The sequence below is a fragment of the Phodopus roborovskii genome, unplaced genomic scaffold (genome assembly GCF_943737965.1).
Source record: "Phodopus roborovskii unplaced genomic scaffold, PHOROB, whole genome shotgun sequence".
Lineage (NCBI taxonomy): Eukaryota > Metazoa > Chordata > Mammalia > Rodentia > Cricetidae > Phodopus > Phodopus roborovskii.
In genome coordinates, this window is record NW_026126434.1 from 24,506,195 (window position 1) to 24,523,523 (window position 17,329).

The 17,329-nt window shown below is 51.1% G+C and overlaps 1 protein-coding gene across 1 annotated transcript; it reads right to left on the bottom strand.

Annotated features, from left to right (window-relative positions):
* Positions 1–12,679: 12,679 nt before the first annotated feature.
* Positions 12,680–16,354, bottom strand: Cryaa (crystallin alpha A). The gene is made up of 3 exons (XM_051187059.1): positions 15,940–16,354; positions 14,412–14,534; positions 12,680–13,167 (listed from the first exon to the last, which is right to left on the bottom strand). The coding sequence occupies exons 1-3, from the start codon at positions 16,207–16,209 to the stop codon at positions 12,958–12,960; spliced, it is 603 nt and encodes a 200-aa protein (XP_051043016.1). The 5' UTR covers positions 16,210–16,354; the 3' UTR covers positions 12,680–12,957.
* Between the last annotated feature and the right edge of the window lie 975 nt (positions 16,355–17,329).

Sequence of the window (17,329 nt, forward strand, 5' to 3'; positions counted from 1 at the left end):
CCATACCTGCCCTGCACTTAACGTTCTGACATTGCCCAAACTTCAGGGACCACCCCATCAGAACCAGCTGCAAAGAGAGCCTTCTGTGGTGCCTCATCCCCCTGGAGCCTTTCTACTCACTCCTCATCTATATGGTGTCTGCTCCACCTCTTCCCCTAGAATATTCTAGACAGGATCCTCATTTCTCACAAATCTGAGCAACAAAATGGCTTGGGGGTGGGCATAACACACACCTGAAGGCCAATGACTTCATGGTCCAGTAAATTTACTGCCCCAGGACACCAGAAAGTAGTTCTTAGATATATCTTCCCAGGGGTAACCCCCAAACAAAAATTCTCTCTGCTATCTCCTGCACAACTTGCCTTGGTTCATACTGGGGCACCCAATACCCAAAAGCGCCCAAGTAGGTCACTTCCCCTCAAGACCGAGTGCCTGGGGATCAGGGCCTGTCCATAGAGATACATGCAATAAACATACACACAGCACATGCATATAAGCACACAATTTAAACACATACACAGTGCATACGTAAGATGCACACTCCTTAAACACAGCACATGCATAGGGATGTATACACCATCCACATGCATGCAGCACAGACATAAGATATACACAGGATAAACAAGCACACAGCACATACATGCAGATACACGCCCCATTGGAATCCACTTCTTGAGCTGTGTCCCCTCCTCTTCCTCCTTCATTTCCACCCACGTATGTCTACCCCCACCCAGATTGTATAGATCACTTGTCACCTCTTACAGTCGTGTGTGTGTGTGTGTGTGTGTGTGTGTGTGTTGGCTGGCTGGCTGGGGGTGGGGGTTGGGGGAGTAAGGGAAGTGCTGCACCCAACGGATAGCAGACTTATTACTGATTGTGACAATAGTGATGATGGTGATGCTGATGTAGGATCATGATGGTTGTGATGATGATGCCAATTCAAAGACAATGATGGTAACAGTGATGAAAATGCCAATGTGAGGATGATGGCAGTGGTGGTTGATGATAATGATGATAGCCCGGTGTAGGTGGTGATGCTGCCATGAGGAGAAGGATGGTAATGGCGTTGGTAATGGAGACAGAGATAGTAACAACAGAGTAGATGATGACAGTGATGATGATGGTAATGATGTCACAGTTTATGATGACTTACTCTGAGCCAGAATCTAAATGTGCTAAATGTTTTTGCATCTTTGCTGCTCATGGCAACAGCCTTCTGTGTTAGAATCATTAGCCTGTCTTATGGGAGATGGAGACAAGAGCTCTGATCCCAATCAGGCTCCCACACAGCTCACACAGCTCACACAGTTCACACACAGGAACCAACCCATGAACCAGTGCAGGAAATATTCTTCTGGGAGGAGATGAAAGACAGGGATAGAAAGAGGTAACCCACAGCTGAAGCTACCAAGGACCTGCCTGCTTCAAAAACACACTCTATGTACCCAGAGGCATGTGGGTCTCCTCTGCAATCAGTGGGTGAGGACATTCTGCCAGAGGCAGACATGAGCTTAGTTAAAGGTGAACAAGACGATCACAGACCTCTCTGAGCAGCAACTGGCCCCCACAAGTCCAACAGGGCCACTCATTGGCTTTGGGCCACCACAAAGGGCACACAGGACAAAGCTGGGTGGAACTTGGTGGAGCACAGTGGGGTTTCCGACATAGTCAGGGTGATAGGCTCCAAACTCACTACAAAGTCGGGGCAGGAATTGAAGAAGCCCCAGGTGTGGTGGCTTGATACAAAAAAGAAAGGAAGGAAGGAAGGAAGGAAGGAAGGAAAGAAGAAGGAAAGAAAGAAATATCAGAATACAGAAAGTCCCAGGGAAAAAACAACCACAGTCTTATAGGCAAGCAGGGGTACCCCAAAATCCTGGCAACTCCTACAAGCTCCTCAAAACACCCCTCTGCTGAATGCTCTCTGACGTAGAGCAGCAGCTCCTTTCTGGAGTTGTGCTTAACATTAAGTGTGGTGACAAATTCCTGTAACCAGTACAAACTGAGGCAGGGGCTCAACTATGACCACCTTCCCTCCTATCTCCACTCAGGGGACCCAGGAGCTGTGGATGAGCCCCATAGTTCAACACAGGCCACAAAACCTCTCGGTCCACAGCTGTGAATGCCAGTGACACTCTGGCAAAACAGATGCACTTCTGCCCACATACACACCAGCACAGGCACACACACGGGCATGCATGCTATCCATAAACCCATTGCCCCATCAATACTTATGCACATACACCCCTGCCTGTGTTCACATATGCTTATACATTGTATGCAAATGCTTCAGGCATCTTCATATGAGTATACAAGTACACACACACACTATAGATGCTCAGGACCCCAGTCACAGGTACACACAAAGGTCTGTTCTCATCTCCTGCTTTGAGATCTGTGACAACCCTGCTGAGCAGCAGTGCAGATCTTGATAAGCTGGACTCAGGTCACCATTTCAGATGACTTCCATTTCTCCCCCACCCCCAACTTGTATCCACAGCCTGTAGCATGTGCGGTGGGTATGTGTGTGCATGCTTATGCCTGCCCGTGTCTACTGTACCAACTCAATACTGCTCTTCTACTAGCAAGAAGCAGAGGCAGAGCACAGCAGGTGAGCCATGGGGATGGGGTCCGACCCACAGCATTGTCAGGGGCCTTGAATTGAGGGCATTGGCACTTACAGAGACATGGGATCTAAGGACATGTATAAGTCGGCAAACGAAAGACATAGAGGTTATGTAAGACTCTCACTAGTGGGTCCCTGGGACTTCCCACTGCCAGTCTGTGTCCCCTTCATCCTAGACTGATCATTGCTAGCCAGCTCAGTTCCATCTATCCCCTCAACAGCCCTATCTGAGAACTGGAGTCCCCCGGAAAAAGATAGGGAAACTAAAGCCCAGAGCAGTGGGCAATTTGGCCTTGTGCCAGCAGGAGGGAGGTGGAGAGTGAATGAGGTCACTGCTCCTCAAACCCGAGTTATTCTTGTCTTGTTGGTGTCACAGTGACATTCAGTGCACATGTTTGAGTCACAGCGTGGGCACCAAGAGCTTTTGCTGTGGTGGGGAGGGCCCCTTCCCGGGTGAGGTTATGACCTTACCTAGGAGGGGTGACCAAGAAGAGGTAAGTTGCTTCACACTTGTCCCACCCCAGCCTACTTTGTCCCCGCCCTCCCCTGCCCCGTGTCCTCCCCCACACCCTCCCACTCCTCCCTCCCAGCAGGCCAGTGGCCCACCTTTGTGCGTCAACCTTAACGCGGCTGAGGCAGCTTGGGCGATGAGTCCTGCGGGGGAGGGGAGGAGCAAGCAGCCGCTCTGGGACTGGAACTGGGTAGACGGTGCCCCCTGTCGGCCATGTGAAATCCAGCAGCAGCCTTGGTACTGGGAGTCAGTTCCCGGGACTACAGGACTACAGGGCCCTTCCCAATCTCCAGGGTGGTGCTGTTTAGGGGGGGTGGGGTAGAAAATGAAATTTGTTCCTTCCACACCCTATTCCTGGGCCTGGTGATCCTGGTTGCTGCCTACGCTTCATGTCTTGGGCTGTCTGAGAACAAGACACTCATCTGTCAGTCCTGCTTGTCAAAGAGTAGTTCTTCTGCCAGGAGCCAACAGCCTCATGAGACAACAGCTTTGTTCCCTCCTAACTGTCATGCTTCCTGCTGTGGGCACTGCATCTTTTACAAGGTAGCCAAATGGTCACCCAGAGCCCACAGTCTAACCCTAACCCCAACCCCTGGGACTCCACATACCCCACATAGCGTCCTGGCTGAGCTAGCTGCTGGGAATCTAAATTCCAGCTAGATGCTCTGCCCATCAGATTCACCCCTGCTCAGCCTGGCCAGGCCATACCAGACTCATCCATGGCCTGGACACTGAGGCCTTTCTTAAGCTTTCTAGCTCACCTCACAGGCAGACTGGAAGCCTGGCAGCTCCATCTGTCACCTGCTCCAGAGACAGGACAGAGGGCCCTATGCCCTGGAAGGTGTGTGGCCTCTGCAAGACTATTAACACAAAGATGAGAACATTTGTGTTGAGTTTTTTGTTGTTGTTTTTTGTTTTTTTTTTAATGCTGGAATCCAGTCTTCCTGGTGTTTCTGTCACTTTTATTTTTTTAAGATGCATTTATTTGAGTATTTTGTGTATATGAGTACTCTGTCTTTGTGAACACCAGAAGAAGGAGTCAGATCCCATTACATAATGTTGTGAACCACCATGTGGTTGCTGGGAATTGAACTCAGGGCCTCTGGAAGAGCAGTCAAGTGCTCTTAACCACTGAACTACCTTTCCAGCCCCTCTATCACTTTTCAATGCAAAATAAATGTTGTCCCTTTGAAGTAAAATGAAGACTCCACTCATGCCAAGCTTCTTCCTGCACCTGAATCTTCCTACTGGCAGTGACCTTGTGACCTGCTCAAGGTCACCACCTCTAAAGGCATGACCCCAGGCCCCAGGTTGCTGATTGGGGGTCCTGGAAACCTGGTGACATCAGGACAGAACAGCTCCTCTTGGACAGAAGCCACCCAGTGTAGTTGGCTCTGACCCCAGGTGCCACGGTGCCAGCTCCTCCTGTGGCCCTCCCTCTCTCTTCTACAAAGTGAAGCAACAATTCCCATGTCCCAGTCAGTGTTCCACACCCAGCAGGTATCAGAGCTATCCACATCCTTTGTGCCAACCCAGGGCCCCATCCTGCTAATGTCACTAGTGCTAGACTGGCTTCAAGGACACAGTGACAGGTAACTGAGAAGGTCTACCATGGGTGAGATCACTTTGGGTATCCTGGGTTAAAGTGAGCCAGGAAACTCCTGTCACTAACCCTAATGTTACCTGGTTATTATATACCTGATTCCTGAGCCAGACAGGAGGTTGGGTACCCAGCTCTCCCTGCAGGAAATGTCCTAAGTCAGGCCTTTCTGTGAGGTTGGCCTTCTGTCCCCCAAGAACAAGGCGCAAACCCTTCCCACCTTCCACATGCTACCTCTTCTCACACTCAAACTACCCTCCCTACACCCAGACATGTCCCCAGGACTGTTTCCTCCAAGTTACCTACACCACCCTACAAAATAAGCATGTACTTCTGAAACTAACTCACACTCAAGAGTGAGGATCTGCCAAGTATGGCAATGTCCCCTCTGATTGGTGCCAACAGTTGGGGTTTATGAGACACCAAGGATGTAACCCAGGGCCATGAATGCTAGACAAGCACTTTACCAACTAAGCCCATGCCTAGCCCTGGTGCCAACTAATGTAAACCCCTCCCCTTCCTCCTTCCCTTCACCCCCTCTAAATATCTTCCTGTACCCAGAAACCAGGTATATTATGGGGTTCCCAAATGGCTCCCTCAAGCCCAGCCTTTCAGCCCTGCCTCCCCTTCCAGTGCTCAGGGCCAGCCAAAGTCACCTTTCACTTGGCCTTATGACCAGGAATGTGGGGGAGTGACAGGGGCCCTGGATACTATTTGAGGTCATGCTTTCTTCCTGGAAAGACAGGAGGCTTGACCCCTGACAGCAGAGTCCCTCTCCCCCAGGGAAGCTCTGTCACATTTCCTGGTTCCTGGAACAAGGGTTAGGGCCAGAAGGTGGCAGTATCCTCTGAGTGGACCATTGCCCTGAGCTTGTTAATAGGTGACTCATGGATGGACGCTAAACAGGGGTCATCTGTGTGGGTGTGCTCAGTGGATTGCCATAGAAACATCTAGAACAGAAACACAAGCTTTCGCACATCGGCGTGCAGCTCAGGCCTTGGGAATCAGAAGTGGGTGGCCCCTCGCTGATGGCCTCAAGGAGTCAGCTCTGCAAAAGATCAGGGGGGTGGGGAGCAGGCCGAGTGAGCTACATGCATCACAAGCCATTCATTTCAATTTACTGACTAAATCATGAAGTTTTCTCACAAAGATGAAGAAATGGGGCTGGAAAATGCCCCTGTGGTTACGAACACTCTCACTGCTCTTCCAGAAGACCTAGCTTGATTTCCAGCACCCACACAACTGCTTACAGCTACCTGTAACTCCAGTTCCAGAGGCTCCAACACCCTCTTCTGGCCTCTGCCAGTCCCACGCCCATGTGTGGTGCAGGAAAAACACCCAAACACATCAAATGATAAAATAAAAATTTTCTTTTTAAAGAATAAAGGGAGTGGCGATGCACACCTTTAATCCCAGCAAGCACTTGGGAGGCAGATCCCGGTGAGTTTGAGGCCAGCCTGGTCTACAGAGCAAGTTCCAAGGCTGGCTACACAGTGAAACCCTGTCTCAAAACAAAGCAAAAACCCCTCCTATTTGAATCAGATAACAAAAATAAAAACCATCACACAACTTTGCTGGGCTGTGATGGCCCATGCCTTTAATCCCAGCACTTGGGAGGCAGAGGCAGGTGGATCTCAGTGAGTTAGAGGCCAACCAAGACTGTTTGTTACACAGAAAAACTCTGTCTTGAAAAAAATTAAATCAAAATAAAGAAACTTAGAGTATTTTCATTTTATGAGCCACAGTGTATACTCCTCGTTTGGCCAGCTGAAGGCTGGACCGTGGGTCAAGCCTGCTGCTCTCCACCCAATACATTACTAGGTCTCAGTCACTATTAAGTGTTGCTATCTGCTCTCTGCCCACTGGGGCTTCCTCGGGAGGAAGGCATGATAGTGTATGCGAAGCATCCCCAAATGCCATGACAGGGGAACTCAGGGATGTCATCTATACTTGTAGTTGGTGTCCTAGTCTCAGAAAAATGTATCTTACTTCTGAAGTATACACACCCAGCTTTTCACCTGGCCCTAGAGGTCTGGCGTGCCCTTCTGCAGCTGTATCCCTGTCCCCTCAGCTTTCTCTATATGAGCAGTCTACAATGCTGGAGGACATGGTTTGTGAGCTTGGGTTCTAACCCTGACAGCTTTTTAACTGGAGTTCTTGCTCATGCTGGGGGCATAGGCACGGGACTCACAGCCTAAATCAGAATAAAGGTGTCACCTCCCCTAACTCCACACACCTCCCCTCCTTCCCAGTGGCCTTCAAATGCCCTTGAACATAAGGAAGAGGTATTTTCCTCTGTAGAAAAACAGAAGCAAAATCCGTATGATTGTATGCTTCAGGTTCAATTACAAATCAGGCACAGATGGGAGCTAACACAATGAGGCAGATAGCAGACACCAAAGTGTGACTGTGGCTATGGCTGAAGCTGTAGTGTGGAGTGTGTGTGTGTGTGTGTGTGTGTGTGTGTGTGTGATGCATGTGTTTGCAATGTGTGTCTGCGAGTATATTCATGCATGCTTGTAACATGACTTATGTGTGCTTGTGTTTTCCTTTCTGTTCTATTCTAACAATGACAGCCTGCACACACAGGTTTGTGGTCTGCCTGCCTCTCCAGTAAACTCAATCCTCAGCCAAGAATCTTGGAAGAAATCACACATCCTTGGGGCTCCCACACTCTCAAATAACAGGGCAGGGGAGGGGGAAGGTGAGAGGTGGAAAGGAAGCAGAGACTGAGGGACCCCTGACAGCTACAGTTCTGGGTTGAGCCACCACCTTGCTGGGCCTCCAGCTGAATGGGGCACCCTCTCAAGCATCCTGAAGTGAGAGAATGCAGGGGTGCTGTCAGGGCGGGAGTACGGGGGAGGGGGGAGCTGTACCCTGCAGAAAAGGATGCTATTCTGGAGTAGACCCAATCCCTAGCCTCCAACACTCCCTTCATGCCTTTCCTTCTCAACTGGGACTGTCCCACGTGACAGCAGAGTTCCCTGGGCCCATTGTTCTTGCCGGCAACAGCAAGCAGAGCCAGGCTGACAGGACATGAGATCTCAACACCTGTGTCAGCTGCGGCCTCCTGTTAGGCCCCTCTCTTCCAGCCTCCCAGCCCCCACACGGGTCTCTGCAGTCGTGGCCGGAAGGAAGCTGCTCTGACTGTCTCTGCCAGAGGCTTCCCAGGGAGACGCTGTAAACCCTGGGGCCCCGCCCGGCTCACAGCCCGCGTCATTGTGTGCAGGAGCAGCAGCAGAGCTGCACGGCGCTGGCCTGTGTTAGGTGACCTCTCCTTCTAATGGTTGTTCCAACAGACTCTTTATACGGAAACACGACTGGCCCCCACAGGGCCTCTGTGTGTCTCCAGCTCAGGCTCCCTGGTGGCCAAGACTCCTGGGACCAGGAGCATCTCCTACAGATCCTTGTCACACAGGCAGAGGCCCCCAGATCCTGACCCTGCGGATGTTTATTGTGCGACTGTTTTGGTTGCCTGGACCAGTGAAGGAGACCCTTAAGGCTGGTATTCTCAGTCAGTGTGGGCCAAGGTCTGCCTTTGAAGCAAGGCTTCAGCTGCCACCTGGTGGTGAGCCTGTGACATACCAGTGGTTAGTAGACAAGGAAAATCTGCGAGGATGAGGCCAGTTGAAACTGATATGGAAATGTGGTATTTCAGGGGCGGGGGGCTGAAAACCCAGCCTGCAGCCACAAAGCAAACCCTGAACAGGGCAGGACCAGCATCTACCTGCCATCCCCAGAGACCACAGCCTGATGATTTCCTGTGCCACCATAATCATCTTCCACCTGGGGATCCAGAGTGCTAGCTTTGAGGTCAGAAGTGGCTCATTCCAACCTTCACCAACAGGCAACACAAGGCAAGTGATTCCGTTTCCAAGTCACAGGCTCCTGGGTAGGTTGCATGAGGACTGCCAGTTGCCAGTGTGACCAGGACCCTAGGGAACACAGTAGGTTCTCTGTTAAGAAGTTTCCCACTACTTCTGTAATTCTGGACTACGATGACACCACCATGCTGCTGCTGGCAATGGAGGTGAAAATGATGTCACTATGAAGGTGACTGTCCTAGATAACATTATTTATCCATTTGGCAGAGCCTAGGGTTACCTAGGGTGTGGAATGGGGGGAAGAGTCTCATTTGAGTAATAATGTCCTTATCAGATTGGCTTGTGGATGTGTCTGAGGGAGATGATTTTAGTTGTTAATTAATTGGGGGTGTGTGTACAATCAGCCCACTGTGTTCGGTCCCGTTCCTTGGGTGGGTGGTTCTGGGCTGTATAAGAAAGCTAGTTAAGTGTGAGCATTGGGACAAGTCAGTAAACAACATCCTTCATGGTTTTTGCTTCATGCTCCTGCTTGAGTTCCTACCCTGACTTCCTCCAATGATGAACTAATACCTGGAAGTGTAAACCAAGTAAACCCTTCCCCCTCCTAAGTTGCTTTTAGCCAGAGAGTTTTACTAAAGCGACTGAGGGGGAACTAGAAGAATGATGGTGATGGTTGATGTCGTCATTCCGGCCTTGGTGGTAGTGGTGATGGCAATGATCTCATCATGTTGTTAAGTCTCAAACCAGGAGCAAACAGCCTACTGAGGTGCCTATGACTATATCCAAGCAGACACTATCCATCAGCCTGTCTCAGCATGGCCCATACCTGTTACAGAGTCATCTGGTGGGCTTCTCCAGTCCCGACGCTGGGCTCTCTGGCCCAGTGGCTGGACTGCCCTCCTCCCAGCTGCTCTTATATAAACTCGGCCATTTTGGCTATTGGTCGTTTTTTGGTCTTTTGGTCTCCTGGCTCTCCCCTCTCCCCTTCTCCATCTCCTCACAGGCCTGGTTCAGTTTTTCAGTCATGTTCACTCTAGACTTCCCCAGATATCTCTGCCCCCCCCCCCGCCTGTACTCTCCCTCCTTTTATTTCCTTCCTTTTATGTCCTTCTTTTATTTCTTTTCTTCATTTACAGGTGATAAGAGTGTCACAGCCATGATGATAATATCACCATGGTGGTGATGACGATCGTGACATAGTAGTGGTGATGACGATAAAAATGGTGGTGATGATGATGTTATCATGGTGTGGTGATGGGAAAGATGATGTTACTAGAGAGATGATGATGGAGGTGATATCAATGATGATATTGTCATGGTAATGATGCTAACATTATGGTGGTGATGATGGTGTTAGTGTTGAGAGTAGTTATTATTATATCCCCATCTGCTAGAGGCAGGAGTGTTGCAAAAGTAAAAAAAATCACAACACCAGGCCTACTCACTGCCCCCTGAACTAGGAGAAGAGAGCAGCCTCAATATTGAGGTTTGTAGACAAGATAGAAGGACTACAGAGATGTTGGCTTTAACATTCACAAAAATCACAAAAGCAGAACTATACGTTTACAAGAGCCAGCATCACAATGTTAAGATCTGGACACATTTCATGTCCTGAGTTAACCGCCAGTGGGACAGGTTTTACTACTTCCTGCTTTACCATCCCTAAGGTTATAACCCCACTGTAACAGACTTTACATTTCCATCTGCCACAGTTCCTAAGCAAACCTTTTTATCTCCTGCTTTACTTAGGGACATTCATTTAATCCTTTAGCAAACATGGGTGTCAGGCCAGATCCAGGGAAGAATTTAACTCTTTCAGTTATGATGATGGTGATTTTGTGGCGATGTGTAATGACATGATGGTGGTTATGTCATCATTGTGTTGATGATGATGACGACAGTAGTGTTGGTAGTGATGATGATGGTGACATCATCATGGTTATGGTTAGTAGTGATGATATCACCATGACAGGCGATTACAATGGATGTGATGATGGCGGTCGTGATGAAGGTTATAAGGATGTAACTATGTCATCATTATAATGGGTGGTGATTGACGGTGGGGCCACAATGGTGATGATCGGAGCAATGACAGTGAAACTGCTGCTTGAGGTGAAAATGGAGCTCCAGGAAGGGCTCACAAATGATCCTTGTTCTATAACCACATGGCCACATTCAGGATCTTGAGTGGTGGGGAAACAGTGCCACTAGTGAGAACTAGAATCTGAGACACTGGAACCAGCAAGGCAGCATCCAGAGAGATTTCTCCCTCAAGCTCCCTGACTAGGACATTCCCCACTGGTATTGCAGAATCTCCTCTACTTGCCTGACCTCAGGCAAGGACTATAGAGCAAGCAAACCCCTGGGTTCTGCCCTCCAGTCTCCATCCAATAAGGAGGGCAGGGGTAGTCTGGGAATGTGCTGTGTGTGGTTCTGAGGTTTCTGTCTGAAGGGCACTGGCCAACTCATCCTTCTATGGGTCCCAGAGTGGACAGTGCAAGCTCTGTCTGCCAGAACCTGTCTTGGAAACAATATTGACCTGAACATACTCTGGAAACCAAGGAGTAAAGTCAGGAAATCAGGTGCAGTCAGGGCACAGGGACCCTGAGAGCCAGGCCAAGAAATAGACCACAGGCACAAACCACTGAGGAAGTATAGTCGACGGTGGGGGTTGAGCATGCCCAGCAGGTAAGGCAGTGTCTAAGGAAGAGGCTGGCAAGCATGCATGTTATATGATCAGGACTGGTCCCACATATGTAGAAAAGAGTTGAGCAGAAGAGAGGGGAGAGCAGGCAGCCCCATGGTTCAGGAGTTCTTACCACAGCAAAAATAGAAGCCATAAGGCCAGGAAACCTCTGACAGCTAATCAGACCCCAAGAGGGCAGCTTACAGCCATAGACATAGCTGTACCCACTGTGTTAGAACTGGGTCATCATAGCCTCTGCTGGGACAGCATCCAGAAGACATTGCCATGACTCCAAAGAGGTCAGGGTCACCCACCACAACTCCTAAGCGCATAGGGTCTATGAGATGAGCCCAGGTGGGTCCTACAGAGTTCCAGGCCTTGCTGTTTGTCCCCCAGGACCTCACTGTGGCTAAATCTGAGTTCCTCCTGGGCAAGGATGACAGTGCTGGTCCCCAGAGCTACCTTAGGGTGACCAGCTGCTCTGTGCCTGCAGGGGGTCTTGTGACCTTGGTCCCATAATAGCTGTGGTGACATGAAGTCACCTGGAATCCTGGGCAAGGAGGGCAGGTGAAAAGACACAGGCTACAGGCAGCCCCAGAAAGGGTGAGCAACCATGCCCCAGGATTGATTTTCCCTATTCTAATAGGGGGCTTTGGGGGGACCCACCCCAAGATCTCAGAGCATCTCAGAGGGGGAAAGTAACCTCAACTACAGCCTTTAAGGCCCCCAAGTTTAAGAGGCATGTGTGCAGAGAGTGAGTGTGGCATGAGGAAGGAATTGAGGAAGGGAGGAAGGGAGGGAGAGAGGGAAGTTCTGCTCTCTTCTTGCAGTGATACAATCAGGTTGGGTCAGGGCCACCCTGGAGACCTCATTTCACTCTAATCACCTCCAAAAAGATCCTATCCCCAAAGACATCGTCATTCTGAGGGAGCAGGTCAGATACGGTCCACACAGTCAAATAACTGCTCATATGTGAGACCTTGAACACCCAAGGACAGCTCAGCCCCCTGCCTGCAGCCATACCATGCAAGACTCTACCCTCACGACCTTAAGGGGGTTAGGACACAGCACTGCGGAGCTAGCTGCAGAGGGAACCATGGGCTTAAGAGGTGATATCGGGGGCCAGAAACCCACTCAGGGCAAGCGGGGGATGACCACTATACACTCCCAGTGCCCCACCCCCACCCCAAAGGGAGACAGCACGACACCAGACCGCAAGTTGCTTCTGTCACCTGCTCTTTATTGTCTGCCAGGGGTTCCATTCTCATGGGTGACCAGGGTCCCCAGAAGCAATACTACTTAGAGAAAGTTGCAGAAAGAGGGGCTGAGTGAAGTGAGCTGTCAGAGCCCAGCACATGAACCTGCAGTAAGTGTGGGCAAGAGGAAGGCTGCTGTCCAGGGGCTCAGCAGGGGGTTCTTGGTTGGTCAGCACCACCCACTCTGACACATTCCAGGAGGACAGGTCATATCTCAAGAGTTCAATGCCATCGTTTCTTCCAACTGGCTGGTGTTGAGCCTCAGTCACCCTGAACCTGCAGCACCTCAGGCCAAGACTCCAAGCTCTCTAAACCACTCCTTCAAACCCTCAGCCCTCTGAGAAAATAGGAAAGGAACAAAGAGAAAGGAAGGAAGGAAGGAAGGAAGGCAGACTCTGCTGTGGTCCCTGGGCTCAATGGGTCAGGGGCCTCAGGGGACAACCAAGGTGAGGCCCGCTTAGGACGAGGGTGCCGAGCTGGGCTTCTCCTCCCGTGACACAGGAATGGCCCTCTCACTGTGGCCAGCATCCAAGCCAGACTGGACCTTGGGGCCAGAGAAGGTCAGCATGCCATCCGCAGACAGGGAGCAGGAGAGGGCGGACTGGTCCACATTGGACGGCAGACGGTAACGACGGTGGAACTCTCGGGAAATGTAGCCGTGGTCATCCTGGGGACCATCAGGGAGCAGCACGGTCAATGGTGATGGGGCAGTAGTGGCCACCATCCCACAGTGGAAAACGAACCTCTCAGACCACACAAAGTAGCCATGGTCCAGGTGGTCTCACACAGCTTTAGGACCAGAGTACCAGTGCCTAGCTACTTTACCATGAGATTTACAAGTTACAACCAGACTTCTTAAACCCTAGAATTACAGCAAGCCTCCGAAGGACCTCAGGTGAGGGCCACACACAGGGTGTGAGCCTACTCAGGGCCTGTGCTACAGAACTGGCTCATGCAGACTCTGTCCTGACTCCAATGATCTATGCTATCCTAACCCAGCTTCCCCTCCCCTTGAACACACAGGGACTGTGTGTTCCCACCCAACAGAAAACTCACTTCCTCTGGAATCCTGGGCCCCCAGACTCAGCTCCCTGGGCCCAATCTCCTCTCTTTCTAGGGTCAAAGGTCAAGAGGTAGAAAGTAAACTGTGCAGCCTGGCCCAGAGTCAGGGAAGCCTTGTGCTGAGTTCAGTACAAGGAGTTTGGGTGGCCCCACCCCCTCCTAATGTTGACAGAAAAGCCCACCCAAGAGAAACTAGGATTGGGACTGAGAACTTCGCTTCTAGCCCTCTTTGCCATCTGGCCCTTATGGGCATGACACACCTTGCCAACCTCAGCGAGCTTCCTACATAATCCCACCTCTGTCAGGGGTTGCTACTTCCAGCCAGCTCCAGTGCCTGGAGCTCCCTCAATCCAAAGACCCGAAGGTTCTCCACCTGATCAGGAGCCATGGGGCAGGGTAGGTGACTGCTGGGGGAGAAGCCTTCCCCGCCTGGAGAGGGACCTCTTTATGCCTCAGGACTGTCACTCACTAACTGAAATGCCATATACAACTTTTGGTTGTAAATGCCAGTTCTCCTGTCTGGGGGCTCTCCCCCTATGGCTCTGAAAGGGGCTACCTTCAGCACTCTACTTTCCCAAGGTCCTTTCTAATCCTATCATCCAGAAGATCCAAGGGGACAGCTAGAGTTATGCCCAATACAAGAGTCCTCATCCTGCATCCCCGAGCCCTGCTCATGCTGCTGCCTGACCCCACCAGGGCTGAGGACAGTGACCTCCATGGTCCTGGGAGGGGCCAGCCTAGCACAAGAGGATGCGGCCCCTCCCAGCAGGAGCAGCTGAGCCAGTGCAGCCTCCCTGGTCTCTCTGGGGATACAGGACCCACACAGATAGGGGTACTACCCAAACTCACCTGCCTCTCGTTGTGCTTGCCATGGATCTCCACGAAGTCCTCCAGCACCTTCACGGTGAGGTCCTCAGGAGAGAAATGCTTCACATCCAAGAAGATGAGAAACTTGTCCCGGTCAGATCGGACCTGAAACCCAAACCCACATGTGGAGCTTTCCCAACGGGCCACCATCTCCAGGGACAAAGGGTGGGGAAATGGCTGTGTGATCTCTGCTGGGTGCATGAGACCAGAGAGGGAAGTGCCCGGCCGCCAGAACCCACAATCAATCTTGTCACAGCTCTGTTCCACAGGCTGAGTAAGCCTACAGCTGACACTGCTCACCTGGCCCCTCAGTAAGATCACCCCTGACCTCCAAACCCAAGGACTGGGCAATATTGAGTCAGCCAACTGATTATAGGGTGGCTGGCTAATTGGTTATAAGTTGGAGGACTAGTTATAGTAGGATGGCTGGTTGATAAATGAGTGGCTTGGCTGATTAGAGTCCAAGTTATTGGTTCTGAGTTAGCTGGATGGTTGATCATCATCAGATGGCCGGTTACAGGTTGACCAGTTGTTTGGATATGGCCTAGAGGCTGGTTATGAGTTGGGTGGGTCTTAACATGTTAAGTTGCTTGTTGATTAAGTTAAGCTGGTAATGAGCTGGGTGGTTCTTAACATGTGAAGTAACTGATTGATTTTGTTAAGTAGCTGGTTGGTTATGGTTAATCATGAGCTAGTGGGTCCATTGGGGACTGTCTGCCTGGCTAGGGAACTGGCTAGCTGATGGGACTAAAGTGTGCAATATAGCCACAGTCCCAGGAGCACACCTCACCTGTCGAGTGATGCTACCAACAGCTTCACAGCACCCTTGTCTGCTAGCACAGAGCCCTTTACACTCTCCTCCCTCTACCCTAACTAGAGCCTGCATTTGGGCAATTGGATTCCTAGATCTGTGGCTGGATCTGCTCTGGGACCTTTCTTTTAAAGCAAAGGGAGGTTTAACTCTTCCAGAGCTATGGATCAGTTGAGTAGAGAGAGGTAAAGCCTTGTGGCTTTTCTTTGGCCATCAGGGAAGCTAGAAGGGAGCCCCATCTGCAGCTTTGCCAGCTACAGAAGGCTCCTGCCCTACTGTAAGAAACCCCCTTCTCTCTGTGCTTCAAGGCAGTACATCCCACCCCCACACCAAAAAAGAGAAAGTCCAGGGAGCGGCCAGCTCAGGACGCTTGCCTTTGCCATGGAACTTGCCTTGATGGGGTTGTTCTTGGGGTTTCCAGCATGTGGTTGGTGCATTACAAACCACATATGGGTCATGAGCTGATGGGAGGAAAAGACAGCGGTCGGGCTCGGGCAGGTCTCCTCCTCCGACCCCGTTCCCAGTGATGTGGGAAGTTTGGGCATCTAAGCATGTGGGCTCCCACCCAGCCTCTGCAGGCTGGGAGAGTCAGGGACATTGCTAGAGGAGAGCACAGGACAGTACTGGATTCCCTAGCTGTCCTCTAGACAAGGCCGAGACCCCTCTGACCAGCACAAAGTCAATATGGCAGCATCTTACCTCAGAGATTCCAGAGTCCAGCACCGTGCGAAAGAGGGACTGGCGGTAGTAGGGACTGATGGTGGAAGACAGGAAGGGCAGCAGGTCATATTCAAAAAGGCCCTCGCCGAAAAACTGGTCGAACAGTCGGCTGGGGTAGAAGGGCCCCAGAGCGCGCTTGAACCAAGGGTGCTGGATGGTGACGTCCATGTTTTTCTTGGCAATGTAGGTACCGAAGGCTGGCAGTAAGTCAGGCAAGGGCCTCTGGGCAGTGCAGTGGAGAGCTAGCATTCTGGTCCTCCCTATATACGCCTGCACAGAATAGAGGTATTAAGGGATTTCCCAAAATGCCTACACTCAGCTCAGAAGGGAGGCTGCACCGTCAGCAGCTAGGATGCTCACCCACCACACAGCCCCAGCCACACACACTAGGCAGCAGGGACCAGCTCTCAGTCCAGATGTCCCCAAGAAGGTCTGTAAAGTGTCTCATCACTCCAGGCCTGGGACAGCGCTGCTCTTTCACACGTTGTCCTGAGGGGTCCTCCTGGCCTCCCTTGGAGAAAGAATTCAGAACCCAGTTTCACACATTGGGAAACTGAGGCCCAGGGCTTAGTAAGCCATCCCCCAGCTCTCCCGGCCCCTGTGAAAACATGTCATTCAAAGCAAAGCACCCTCTGTCTTTTTCTTACTGAGAGCAAAAATCACACAACTCAAGAAATTTTCAAGGGAGACAGAAAACAATGAAGAAAACGGCTAAACCAGGCTCCAGTTCCTGCTCTTCCTGGGGCATCTGTAGGCTTCCAACAGCTTGCCTTGGTATGACTGGGATTTTCTCTGTGCAGCCCACCCTGGGCTCCCTTCCCTGTGGTTACCATCCTCATCAAAGCCTCAAGTCTTCCCAACATCACTACACAAGGATATTAAATAAACCAGCTGCTTCTGCTGGGTCCGGGGCTTGTGCAAATCACTCACAGGTCTTCCAGGGTCTTCTGGGCAAGGCTAGAAAGGAAAGGATTCTGCTCCCCAACCTGGGTCCTTCATCCAGGTATCACCAGGTGTAAGACATCCCTGAACGCCAGCTGCGTGTGTGGCACTGGCAGGTGATAAAAAGGTCCCAGAAGGAGGCAGAGAACCACCTTTGCCCTGAAGGCTTGTGATCCCAGAGTGATTTCCTGGGGTCCCAGCAGCAAGTACCAATTAAGATACACACGATAAATGCCACAGTCTGACCCCCACCGCCCACCACACTTGTTGCCCACGACTTAGCAGTTCTTCAAGTCACTAGGAGGCAGGTCCCAGTAGTACCCTGTAGGGGTCACTTCGACCACCATGGCCAGCAGAGTAACAATCCTCAGGAGGTAAGAAAGCAGTTCAGCATCACTAAGCAGCTGATGTGGGTTCAAACATCAGG

Excerpts from the sequence above, each read along its gene's own strand:
- Cryaa (XM_051187059.1), bottom strand. The coding sequence starts at position 16,209 with ATGCTAGCTCTCCACTGCACTGCCCAGAGGCCCTTGCCTGACTTACTG. Across the intron at positions 14,535-15,939 it reads TGGACTCTGGAATCTCTGAG|GTCCGATCTGACCGGGACAA; the intron begins GTAAGATGCTGC and ends TTTGGGTTTCAG. Across the intron at positions 13,168-14,411 it reads GCAAGCACAACGAGAGGCAG|GATGACCACGGCTACATTTC; the intron begins GTGAGTTTGGGT and ends GATGGTCCCCAG.